This window comes from Papilio machaon, chromosome 12, assembly GCF_912999745.1.
Source record: "Papilio machaon chromosome 12, ilPapMach1.1, whole genome shotgun sequence".
Classification (NCBI taxonomy): Eukaryota; Metazoa; Arthropoda; class Insecta; order Lepidoptera; family Papilionidae; genus Papilio; species Papilio machaon.
The window spans coordinates 7,782,526-7,796,498 of NC_059997.1; the positions used below are offsets into that span (position 1 = coordinate 7,782,526).

The window sequence follows — 13,973 nt, forward strand, 5'->3', positions numbered from 1 at the left end:
CACACAATCAAAAAATTCGATAATAACAAACTTTACAGATATTATTTAAAAGAATAGATATTAAGTACAAGTATGTAAAGTCTTTATATGACCATTGAAAAATGAATGCTCTTTAAATTCAAAATATCAAAGAGATCGGGCGGTTCACCTTCAAATTACTCGAGCTGTCTGACTTCTGACTTCTTTGGAAGTTACTACTCAATATTATCAGTGAATCTGACAGAATAATCTTAGTAATTACCTGTCAAGTTGCTTTTAAAACTTCTGTTGAAAATGATTTTAGAATATCTGATGACGAGAACTGAGATATTCAAAACGCCTTTTACAATTTTGCGATTGAACTTTTAGATGTCTTAGGAAATTGTCACATTTCTTAGGAAGTTAGGAAGGAGGCCTAATTTTAGTCTCCTTTCCCTTCCCATCCTTTATTTATAGGAAAGGATGGGAAGGGGAAGTGGATTCGGCGGAAGAGGGGACGCATAGGAAGAAGAAATATCCTCTTTCTGTGCGTCCCTTTCTCTGTTGACTAAAGGTAGGCAACGCATCTGCACTTGCGGATGTCTATGGGCAACGGTCGCCTCGCTATTGTGGCGAATATAGGTGGCCGTTTGCTCGTTTGCCACCTATTAATATAAAAAAAAAATCTTAGGAAGTTTTGTGTCATCGATCAGTTTGATTCTGTCGTTTTCTTAGATAATTTTGTGTCAATTAATTTTACATTGGTAAAAATTACACGCGTACGTAACAAAACTTGAATTATCTGTATATAGCTTTCCAATGTTCAATGCCTCGAATATCTCAACAATAGTTTAGCTGCGTCATTTATTATGCGTTTCAAAAAAATTTTATATACGTAAGTTTCTAACTATTCAATATGACTAAGTTTATTGAATGACTAGTTGTCGCCCGAGACTCCGTTCTTGCGAAATTAAAAAAAAACATAAGAAGTAGCCTATGTGTTCTTTCAGACTATGTTCTACATCTATACCAAATTCTATCAAGATGCATTGAGCCGTTCTGGAGATACCTTCAAACAAATATCCATCCATCCATCTATCTATCCATTCGAAGATTCGCATTTATATAATATTAGTAAGATTTAGGAGAAGCTAGGTAGGATAACCTAGATATTTTAGAATGTTATGGAACATTTTTGACGTCACGAAAATAAGTCTTTGAGAATCTGGTTTATTTATCAGTCTTTTTATTACTATTTTTCTTGTAATTGTTTTCAATCTAGAAATAAATATACATTCTATCCATTTAATTTTCTTTCCCTTTATCTATGTCTTTGTGATTGTTGGATTTATTTTTATCCGATATATCTCCACTTTTCTAGGTCACTGAAGCCGTTGATATGCTTCATCGGGAAGATGTCATACTTGGCCGGTGGTATGGCGATTTCGATCAGGGGGCGTCAGGCGAGTCGACGCGAGGCCCCAATCCTGGTCGTCGCCCCCCATTCCTCTTTCCTAGACAGCTGTATCGTCTACGCCACCAGGATGTCATCAGTCATCGTTAGGAAAGAGAGCATGGACAATTATGTTGGAAGTAGGTGGTTTTGGTTGTTTGATTTGGTGATGGGTTTATGTTGGTCGTTTTTGTTGTGGTGGAGGATATTTCGGGCTAATTCGGTGATGGTTTATTGATACTGAAAGTTGTTTAATTCTTACTATAAAAGTATTTTAGTGTCCATTTCACGTAATAAATCTATACCTAGAGACTTTTAGTGATCCGTTAACGTCTCTGAGTAGGGCAGAAAGTCGTATTCGTATTTGAATATAAATATGACAGTTTTTTTAACTTTCTAGTATTTGTTGTACAATTTCCAACTAAGCTTGAGTATAAATAGAATAAATAGAGAATAAATAGTGTTACTAACACGTCTTTCTTTTATATATATACTAGCTTTTACCCGCGACTCCGTCCGCGCGGAATGAAAAATAGTATGTCCGTTTCCTGGTTCTAAGCTACCTGCCCACTAATTTACAGTCAAATCGATTCAGCCGGTCTTGAATTATAAATAGTGTAACTAACACGACTTTCTTTTATATATATAGATAGATAGATAGATTATATTACCTTTTTCAAAATTTATGCTGTTGTAGTCCTCAATTAAGTTCTAACATTACTGTGACTGTCAATTATTTAAATACGTGCTCCAGTAGCGAAAGTTGAGAGACGTAAATCACTGGAACGTTGTAATAACAAAGAGTAACTGGAGACTATAGAATTGGAACTCGGTATTTTATTGGGACAAGATATATTTATTTAGATTTACCATCAAAATCTAATAAATCAGAATAACATATTTTGGCATACAACATATATATGTATTTTGTATTAAAAAATCCGAATTAAAACGTTCACTGTAAGATAAAATTTCGATACCTAACCAGAACAACCAATGATAAAACACTTTGGTAACGTTCCAAGTTAGTTTGCTAAAGTTCTTCACATTTCATGTTTTAACAGATAAAAGTCGACGCCGGAAAGACTGCAGTTTTATCTGCATTTTTATATACCGTAATTTAAAACTTGAATTACGTTATTTTAACTAACGGCATACAAATATATATACTTGTATGAAAAGGTATGTTTGTAAATACAGTCAAACGACGACCAAAAATTAACTCTTACCTATAGAGGTTACTCTCTTATACAGTTCTTTCTAATCTAGGTTCATCTGTATTAATTCTAACCCTAGAAGGCTTTACTACTAGTAGTTTTCTAACTATTAATGTGTAATGCTAAAATTAATAATGAAAATAGCTTGTTGGTATTGACAGTTTAACAATGGCCATACACGGACCGCTTGCAGTCTCCCGCACCGACTTTTTGAAGTCCTTTTGTGGATCTTAATTTAAACCTTAAATGTTTTACTACCACTGTTACATTGTATATTAGATCTGAATTAAGCAACTGTTACTTAGATAAAGAAAGAAAATTTAGAAATTTCTTACTTAAAAATCTTAACGATATTAATATTTTTAAGGATCAGGTATTTCTAAATGGTTTATAGCACACGAGTTAGATGTTCATTTATTTATTGAAGTCAAGAAGATGCTTGTACTGAAGTATGGAAATTTCTCTTTCGTCGACTCGACAACGGACGGTTGAAATATAGGTCGATGACTTTACCGAGTAGTTAACGACTTAACTTATGACTGCCATTCATTTATATTTTAATTGGCAGTGTGTCAAGAATATTATGTTATGTCTCTAAAGAAACATCCGTCACATCTAATCCTACTGAGCTGTAATAATTGTTTGTCAGTACTAACTATTTGAAATACATTACGACATACGAAGAATATTTTCAAGCTAGGCGTAAAGTTAATTTTCCCCAGTAACAGTTTACGTAAGTTCAAGGCATTTAAGCTTAGGTTCAAATTAAATATAACGTGCGACATACGATCCTATGGCTTCCTATAAAGCCTAACTCTAATAATACCGCTGTCAAGGGCGTGGTGTACTGTATGTTTGCATGTTCACCGTTAATGGATATAGCATTTACGTCATATATTTAGTAAGTTCAATAAACTTTATACAATGTTTAGTAGATTTGATTGATAACACGCTCAAGCTAATGGTAGGTAATTTATTACCATGGTTCATAAACTCTATACCAAAGATAAACTTTTATCTCGTAGACATCTTAAAAAATCTGGTTCTGATGAAGCAGAGGTGCTACATTTCTTCTTTATTTTATAACCCTTAACATTAATTCCCGGCTTCACCATCGAGTCAAAAATATGAATTTGTATGGCCGTTAATATGATACGTTTTCAATGTTGACTCTACCAAGTAAAAATCTTTGATTATCTCTATTGTAGAATCTTATATATGAATACACGAGTACATTGTGCTTACATTTTATGTTTGTATTGTAAGATTCAATCTTTATGGCTTCTCACGATAAAGTGTGTCCGCATAACTGCGCTTATGGGTCTCAAGTCTACTGCGGAATCATCTCTTTATGTACCGCCAAGACCTAAAATTGTTTTCTTCGTAGCGACTCGTACGATATAAAGTTTGAACGGTACTATACTCGTATGGTTGTTTCTTGCCGTTTTACCACGCACACATATCGTGGATCAAAGCATTTCTCTGGCACGGCGACGTGTCTTTGACGTGGTTCAATGATCTTTGGCAAATGCAGCATGACTGTCAATGATACTGAAAGTTTATTTTATTTATGGAAGGTGTAATAGTGTAAATAGAATGAGACAGTACAACAATGATACTAAAATGTTGTTGCGAATGCCATTTGGATTGCGAAACGTAACTGTGGGATTTCACTGGACACTCGTACATTCAATGTTCTTTCTAATAATTGAGATAGAAATGTTTTAACAATGAAAATTGACTACGTATGTGAATTTTACGTACTAAAGTGTAGTTACAGAAACGCCTAATTATACGACTACCTTTTGCATATCTTTAACATTTGCCTATCGGCACATAATCTAAGCCTCTGTGTTCTTATACACACAAAAAATATAATTAGTCATTATAATATGAATTAATTTTATTTGATATTGAGACTATCATGTGCGGGGGTCATGCTGTGTGTAATTTAAATTCAATTGTTACTCGTAATAGAAAGCCTACATACTCGTATGATAGAATACAATGTCATTTTCGTACTGTCATGTTCTTTTTACATACGTATGATATTACGACAAATAATTGTTCTGTAGTTTTTGTATTTTTTTTGTAAGGAACAAAATCGACTCGTTCCTTAGTTGAACATGAAAATAGTTTCTGATGACGTCATTGAAACGGCCTGTTAAAGTTATCGTATCTCAAAACATTAAAGATATTTTTTAAAATAGAAAAGATTATGGTTTCAAATAAGCATCTTGCTGTTGGCAATTAGTATGATTGTATTCCTACTGTCTATTATTTAGATGACGTCGTTATATTGAATGAGTTGTCTCGTCGAGTCATCCACCGTACAGTCATTCACCATTCAATAGTTCATACCAGTCACTTGTTTGTGACCTTTTCAGTTAATGTCGACATAAAAGCGATTTTAAACGCTTTCTACGTTTTTGTTTTGTTTCTTTCAATCGATGATACGGTATTTATAATGTTGGATAAATACTTCTTTTGACTTCTTATGACTAGTAAAATTATAATTTTAATGGCAACGGTGAATATAATATTTGTATACTCAGTAGAAATATAACGGAAAAAAACATAAATGCTAAGTGAAAAATTAAAATACAAATTGCCTAAAATAATTGTTACTCTGAATTCTGTTCAAAACACACAAATACACACAGATGTTTCATTTTGCATTGATGGCTGTTCCTACCTGTAGACCGCGACTCCGTCATCGCGGATTAGAAAAAAAAACTTAATTAGTGTACTTCTTGAGTATGTTTTACATCTATGCCAAATTTCATAGAGTTCCGTTGAGCCCTTCTTCATATACCTTCAAACAAACATCTATTCATACAAACATTCTCATCTTTATATATATAAAAGAAAGTCGTGTTAGTTACACTATTTATAACTCAAGAACAGCTGAATCGATTTGACTGAAAATTGGTGGGCAGGTAGCTTAGAACCAGGAAACGGACATAGGATAATTTTTACCCCGTTTTCTATTTTTTATTCCGCGCGGACGGAGTCGCGGGTAAAAGCTAGTTTATAATATTAGTAAGATAATATTTTAGTTCTACTATTTTTTTATAGTTTAGTTCATGCGTGTCCAATGAATTCGTGTCGCAGACAATGTTTTTTTTTTTGTGTGGTAATGTTGGCAAGGTCTCAGCCATTGTCTCGCTGTGTATTAGCACTTAAATATATTTTATATACAATACTAGACCGTATAGGTTCTGTAGATTTATAGCAAAAGACCTAGTTGACCTACATAATGTTAGAATCTTTTTCAATATTCAACAAGGCCTTTTGAAACAGGATTTAAATGGGAACGTAATAAGTTTTAGAGTAAAATAAGTGTAAATTGCTTTTGATTAAAAGGTAATGAATTAGTAAAAATAAAATGTAAACTAAATATTGATATTTATAATCAGCTCTGAAACGGCCCGAAATTTTAGGTCACATAGTATTGAACCGATGAGCTACGGCTTATTAACTAAATTGGCTTACGGCTCATGGCGATTATAACTATCTAGGTTATAACTATGCAAGTCGAGGTGCCGCGAGCCAGCCGTCGAGTCACAGAGCTATCAATCATAACTCTATGCAAGTACAAACAGAGTCACTGATCTGCTTCCCATATGCGAACTGTGAGCTGATTTGCAGGTCACCAATTTTATTTAAGTTATCCATGACTAGTAGTGTCATTTACATGCACATTGTTATGTGTAACTTATTATTACATAAAAATAATTGAAGATTAATTAATATAAATTAATTAATTAAACACGCTATGTTTAGTTTAACTTGTGCGTCATTTCATTGTCATGACTTTAAATTTATGGGGTTTTGTACTTTATTAATTTTAAATACTAAGATAACAAAACTGCGTATTACATTAACACGTGTGGTTATATTTAGTTTCGATAAAGTTATATTTGGCGACTATTTCTTTAATGAAATGATTCAACAAATTATTTAAGAATGCTAGAGAGAGAGAGAGAGAGAGAGAGAGAGAGAGATCTTTTTTATTTTTATGAATAGAAGAAATCAGCTTTAAGCAATTATAAAAATAATATTACTATATTATTTTGTTGGATGATTTTTGTCAAGGACTATAAACTAAATATTTAATTAATAAACCAAGCTTAAGTTTATTTTCATTTTTATTATTTATAAAATGAAATATCTCTATATATACGAGTATATCAATATATATTTTAATAACTGCCTCATTCCATTTATAACTATACTAGCTGTGCCCACGACTTCTTCTGCGTGAAATACTGTCTTCGGGTAGCATTTTTAATGACTTAAGTTTATTACTTTACTTAAAATTATAAAATGTTACCTAGCCTATGTTCTTTCTCAGGCTCTAGACTATGTGTGTACCAAATTTCATTTAAATCAGACAGACAGACAGAGTGACTTTAGCATTTATAATATTAGTAAGGTTTATCATACTTAAAAGGTAAATATGTGTACTAGAGTGTAAAATTATGCATGTTTCGAAAACCACCTTGAATTTAAAAAAAAATGTAAATATGTAACAAGGCGATGTTACCGTGGGTTACCACTGCGGAAGTTATAAAAAAAATACAGTAATGTATTTTATTATATTTGTACGAATATACGCAGTGGTTAACTACGTTTAAACATGTCCGGTAAAATTAGAATTGGCTGCACATAGCTTTGTGGCTTTTTTTAAACATTTTGTAGCAAATGCATTATTTTTCAATACGTAATAAGTTTGGTAATTTGCCAAGATTAGTTGCTTGCTTAGAATTCCCAATACATTCATTCCGATGTTAATTTCATTTAACGTAATGTTTCATTCGTATTTATTATTTAAACTAAACATGAATACGTTGTACAAAAATAATATTAAACTTAATTTTTAATTAATAATAAACTATTTTAATTAATTATAAATTTTAATGAGAATTTTTAGTTTTTGTTTTAATCATGAAATGTGTTAATTAGAAGTTAATTAGCATGATTTTAATTTAAAAAAATAGTGAATTATTCGGAATCATTTCGAGTATTATATTCAAGAATGTACTTAATGTTTTTTTTTGCTTTAAAAGAACATATTTTATATTGTAATATTACAACGAATGATAAAGCTATGCTTTGTTTTGTATTCCGTTTATTTAAAATTCATTCATTCATGTACATTTATATCAAAAAGTGATTACAAATTAACCAACAGAATGATTTAAAATTTTCAGAATTGATCAATTATACTCAGCCGGTGTACGTGTGGCGTGATGATCCAAACTCCCGTCAGAACACAATTAAAGAGATTATCGAGAGAGCTACATCCAAGGAGGACTGGCCACAGGTAAGACACACTGCACTCCAGATAACCATCAGTTGCCACTGCCGTTAACTTTGTTAACATTTTAACAGTATTTACTCAAACACATTATTTGATGTCGTTAAGCATCCGGCTAATAGAAATTATGCAAGAAAATGACGTTTTGTGCATTATTTTTACTGTTTATTAAAAACAACAAATACATAATCAAAGAAAATCATTGTTTGTTAGTAAATTTGAGATATCTATATATATAAAAGAAAGTCGTGTTAGTTACACTATTTATAACTCAAGAACGGCTGAATCTATTTGACTGAAAATCGGTAGGCAGGTAGCTTAGAACCAGGAAACGGACATAGGTTAATTTTTACCCCGTTTTCTATTTTTTATTCCACGCGGACGGAGTCGCGGGTAAAAGCTAGTATTTTATAAAATCGATATGCACTCAACTAATTAATAATACAAAATACCAGTAATACGGATAGTATCTTTGTTTTTTTCACCAATGAGTGGGGTAACAATATATTTTGGTACGTGTCTTTTAACAGGAGAATTCTACTGTTACACTGTGGTTAAGACTGAGGTCAGAAGACAGAGTCTGGTCAGAATAGAGCCCCTTAGAGGCACCTATTTGCTGTGATCTTTTAAAATTAGACGACTATTAGTTCATTTGTTACAAAAATAATCCATTAACCGATCTTGTTTTTTGACTTACGAAATTATATTTACAACTAGCTGTCGCCCGCGACTCTGTCCGCGCGCAGTTAAAAAAAAAAAATGAAAAATAGATGTTGGCCGATTCTCAGACCTACTGAATATGCTCACAAAATTTCATGAGAATCGGTCAAGCCGTTTCGGAGGAGTACGGGAACGAAAACTGTGACACGAGAATTTTATATATTAGACTACAATTTAGAGAATTACAGTCAACCCCGGAAGACATTTTAAAACGTGAATCGCGGCAATGTAACAGTAAACTTACGTCCTCGAACGAAGGTTACTCTACCATAATCGATTGAAGTTAGTTATAACTTTTTTTTTTTTTTTTTTTGCTTTATTGTAACACTCATATACACAATTATGTGGAAGCCTTGGTTCCTGAACTAGGGCAAAGCCCTGTGTTTCAGGAGCCAGTCCCTTCCCCCATTATCATCATCATTAAATTAATTTTACATTTAGTGATAAAAGAAAAGAAAACAATCATTTATGAAATTTTCAAAAAAAAAACAAACATTAAAAAAAAAGATATAACTAACTTATTTTCGATTTTTTTTTTGCATACGTGTGTTTTAGATTGGTGCGTGTGTGTATGTGTGTGTGTGTGTGTTGTGTATGTTGAGTTAAATTATTAACTGGTTAAATTATTAACGAAACTGGTTTCTAATTTGTTCAATGCTGAAGCTAATAAGGGCACTATGATCTTGATTGACTTTTGATAACTAGATTGATTTTATGTCTAGATTAATATCAAATATGTTATGCATAACATATCTATGCAGATACAATTATCTATACTTTAAATTATAAAGAGAAAAGATTTGATTGTTTAAGAATAGGTTCTGAAATTACTGAACCGATTTAAAAAATATATCCCTCTTGGGAATTGGGAAGCTATACTGTCCCCGGGTGACATAGACTATATTATTTTAAATTCTAGAAAATAATATATTTCTTTCAAAATTAAGGTCACATTAACAAAGATAAAGAAGCAGAAACTTTCTTATTTTTATTTGTTAATACAAAAACAACAATATTATGTGTACACATCAACCAGTATATACAGCCTCTGGTACAAGCGGATTATCTTACCAAATAAAAGTTTATTTTATAAATGAGAGCCACTCGAAAAGATTTCAAAGTTTCGAACACACAGTCACATTCATTCTTATTTGTAACTAGCGTTGCCAGGCGTCCGGATAAAGCCGGACATAGGTAGGCTTTTTGATTGCGTGTCCGGCCAAAATAAACGGTTTTTCGGCTTTTGTTAGACATTTTACATTGCTCAAACGAGAGTGTACCTATTAATACTCAGACAAAATCCTAAATAAAATAGGGTGTCCGACCTTTCTACCCAAATGTCCGGCCAAACTGGCTGGTCTGTCCGGCTAGTAGGTTTGGCGACCTGGCAACCCTATTTGTAACGGATGAGAATGATGAACGATGAACTATGAACCATGAATGGCGTAACATTTTCAGGTGCTGATATTCCCGGAAGGCACGTGCACGAACCGGTCCTGTTTGATCACATTCAAGCCGGGCGGATTTTACCCTGGTGTGCCCGTGCAGCCTGTCACTATCCGCTACCCCAATGCCCGGGACACCGTCACTTGGACCTGGGAAGGTCCCGGCGCGTAAATATTACCACTATTATCTAACGCCCATAAATTACTGAATCTAATTATAAAGCACAAACATGAATATCTGTAACAACGTCAACTAATAACATACACAAAATTTTAGATGACAGAAAAAAGAGGTTTGACCTAAAAACCTACTCAATTTGCAAAAAAAAAAAAATTTGCAGTACCGCTTAGTTCTGTGATTAATAATCTATGTATTAGTAGACAGAATTTCCAGGTAGGATAGATCAAGATTGCATCAGGAAACTCTTCAAAGTGTTGACGTTATTCCAGATTGAAGTTACTATGGCTGACGCTAACTCAAGTGCATAGCTCGTGTGAGATAGAGTTCCTACCAGTCTACTACCCCAATGAAGCGGAGAAGAAAGACCCCAAGTTATATGCGAGGAACGTTCGAGATGTTATGGCGAGGTATGCTCCTTTCACCTTTTATCTCTTCGGTCTATTACGATCTAAGTAGACTTAGAAAATAACAAAAGACCAGTAACTTTGACATTAGAATATCAAAATAAACGTACGATAACTTTGTAAAAATACTAGAATTACTACACAATAGACTTCATCTTCTGTCTTCTTCTGTATTTTGTTGGTCTATTGACTGTTTATTTTGTATTGTGGTCAGAGCTTTAGGTGTGCCAGTGCTGGATTACACATATGATGACTGCCGGCTGATTGCTCGCGCCAAGCAGCTGCACATACCTGGCGGGGCCTCTGCCAGGGAGGTTGGTGAGGCAAGACACCAGCTGGGGTTAGTACAAACCATGCAAAATTCTCTTACAGGAGAAGGGGCAGTGCATACACTGCTTTAGGGGAGTTTTTAACTAGAGAGGAATCTTGAGGGATCTCATTTTTATGATGTAACGCAGACAGAAATGTGTCTACTTTAAATTTTGATGGCTTTAATGCTTTCTGCTGGAGTCTGGCCTTTCTTGAAATTGCACTAAAAAGAAAGTTTTGATGGATGGATGTTTGTATAAAGGTATCTCCGGAATAACTGAACGGATCTTAATGAAATTTTGCACAGATGTAGAACGTAGTCTGGAAGTACATATATGATATTTAATTAGTTACTAGCTTTTACCCGCGACTCCGTCCGCGCGGAATAAAAAATAGAAAACGGGGTAAAATTATCCTATGTCCGTTTCCTGGTTCTAAGCTACCTGCCCACCAATTTTCAGTCAAATCGATTCAGCCGTTCTTGAGTTATAAATAGTGTAACTAACACGACTTTCTTTTATATATATAGATAAAATGCCTGTAACTACTGATTGTCTATCTTAAATATAATATAAAAGCTAAAATATATCATTAAAAGAAGTCCCTTTAGGCAAGGTTCCGAAGATACTGGCAGCGTTCCCCCTTTGAATAGCTAAACTAATTCTTTGTCCGAGGTAGCTGCCAGCTCTTCGGTCTCCTGTGATGTCGACAAATATAAATATATATATAGATTATATCAATATATATAGATTAAGTTTAACAGTTGCGGATAACAGCTAGTAGTTTTATAAAGTAACAGTTCTTTCTGGTTAGTCTTGGTTAGTAAATTTTGAAGTGTAAGATGTTATTCGAAGTATTTTGGTGTCAGGTTGGACCGTAGTGGGGTGGAGATGGGGTGGTGCAGCACGAGCTCACGTTGGGTGACTCGTGAGCAGTTCGGTGAGCGGCTCGGCGTGCCCGACCACCCCGCGTTACACAAACTCTTTGATATATTTGTACAGGTAATATTTTATATCAAAAATGACTTATTTTATAGGATTTTATTGTACTTTCATAGTTTGTAATATAATGATCGTTTGTAGAGGTCCAACGGGATGGTCTACTTCCCAGACTATTTGTTGTGCGCGTGTTTCCTCGCATCGCAGCACTCGCCGCTCACAGAACTCATCTCCTACGCCTTTAAGGTACTACTTGTGTTTACTGCTCTTAATAAAGTGCTATCTTTCATAAGTTATTACTTTATCCTTCTCAAGCTTATTTGGAAGGTTTTGCTTTACTTGTTTTGTTTTTTTTTTTTTAAATTTGTCTAATGACCTTATAAAATATGGTCGTAATTTCCTTTTGGACATTCCATCATCATTTAAAATAGCTGTAAATTAATAATTAAAAAACTTCTCTAAGATACAATTGTGCGTGCTGAATTGAATAATGAATGGGAGCGTCGGTGACTTAGGGGTAGAGTATTTGACTTGCAATCTGCATGTCCTGGGTTCGAATCCCGCCATGTACTAATGTGTTTTTCGAGTTTCGATTTATATATGTACATTTATCCGACGTTATTACTGTGAAGGAAAACATTGTGATGCTGCACATATCTGAGAAGAAATTCAATGATATGTGTGAAGTAAACCCGCACTGGACCAGCATTGACTATGTCCTAGTCATACCTAACTTAGGGTAGGCTCCAAGCCCCTCAGTGAGGACGTATAGTGAGCTGATGATGAAGATACAATTTGTTTAATATAAAATATTACAGTTGTACGACAGTTCGGGCAGCGGTCGTGTGCAGAAGACAGACTTCGAAGAAATAGCCACTAAATGTCTGGGTCTGAGTCTCGAAGACGCACACGATGTCTTCCACCAGGCTGACGTCGAGGAGAAGGGATATTTGACTTATGGTAAGTTTTCACTTTTGGTAAATTTACACTTGTAAATTTACACTTGTAAATTTACACTTGTAAATTAACACTTATGGTAAATTTTCACATGTTGTAAATTTACACTTGTAGTAAATTTACACTTGTAGTAAATTTACACTTGTAGTAAATTTACACTTGTAGTAAATTTACACTTGTAGTAAATTTACACTTGTAGTAAATTTACACTTGTAGTAAATTTACACTTGTAGTAAATTTACACTTGTAGTAAATTTACACTTGTAGTAAATTTACACTTGTAGTAAATTTACACTTGTAGTAAATTTTCACTTGTGGTAAATGTTCACTTTTGGTAAAATTTCATTTGTTGATTAACTTTATGATCGAACAATGTTGAATTAATAATTTTTATCTACTATTACAAACACAAATTATTATTTTTTCACATAATAATTTACACATTACAGAGGAGTTCATATCTTTCGCTCAGAAGCGATCAGATTTCGCTTTCATTTTCTTGAGCGATACTTCGCACAAGCCAAAGTCGCAGTGAGTAACGACTCACATACCTACCGTCTGCAGACAAGTGCCCTGAACATGATAATGTACCATAAGTGTGCAAGTATAGCCCAAGTGTGTCCCATGCGTGCAAATATGGCACCAGTGTGTCGCAAGTGTGCAAATTTGGCACAAGTGTGTCCCAAGTGTGCAAATATGGTACAAGTGTGTCCCAAGTGTGCAAATGTTGCACCAGTGTGTCGCAAGTGTGCAAATATGCTACAAGTGTAGTACAAATGTATTATACGACGGTTTATGATTTTTAATTGTGCTTTATTTGTGACGTAAGTGTGTAACAAATACGTATATTACCAGGTATGAATGAAAAATAGATGAAGCAATAGAATTGTATTAGATGATTCTTTAATAGTATTATTTTTCAATATTTTGGTTGTTTTATTATTTTACTGTATACATTTGTTTGACTAGTTTTATTTGATAATTGTGAGATTTTTTTTGTATTTTAATTAAAATATTCTACATTTTTGTCTATTCATTTTAATAAAAATGTTTATTTTTCGTTTTGTT

The 13,973-nt window shown here is 33.6% G+C and overlaps 1 protein-coding gene across 2 annotated transcripts in view; it reads left to right on the forward strand.

The window, feature by feature from the left end:
- Window positions 1-13,763, forward strand: part of LOC106716089 (lysophosphatidylcholine acyltransferase) — a 29,015-nt gene extending 15,252 nt beyond the window's left edge. The window contains exons 3-11 of one of the 2 annotated variants that reach the window (XM_045680215.1): window positions 1,340-1,551; window positions 7,845-7,957; window positions 10,130-10,284; window positions 10,567-10,704; window positions 10,916-11,041; window positions 11,879-12,011; window positions 12,093-12,194; window positions 12,767-12,908; window positions 13,355-13,763. In XM_045680215.1, coding sequence (XP_045536171.1) covers window positions 1,340-1,551; window positions 7,845-7,957; window positions 10,130-10,284; window positions 10,567-10,704; window positions 10,916-11,041; window positions 11,879-12,011; window positions 12,093-12,194; window positions 12,767-12,908; window positions 13,355-13,440 — 1,207 coding nt within the window. In that variant the 3' untranslated portion in view covers window positions 13,441-13,763. The remainder of the gene's footprint in view (window positions 1-1,339; window positions 1,552-7,844; window positions 7,958-10,129; window positions 10,285-10,566; window positions 10,705-10,915; window positions 11,042-11,878; window positions 12,012-12,092; window positions 12,195-12,766; window positions 12,909-13,354) is intronic. The other variant, XM_045680214.1, reaches the window with a different exon arrangement.
- The last annotated feature ends 210 nt before the right edge of the window (window positions 13,764-13,973 follow it).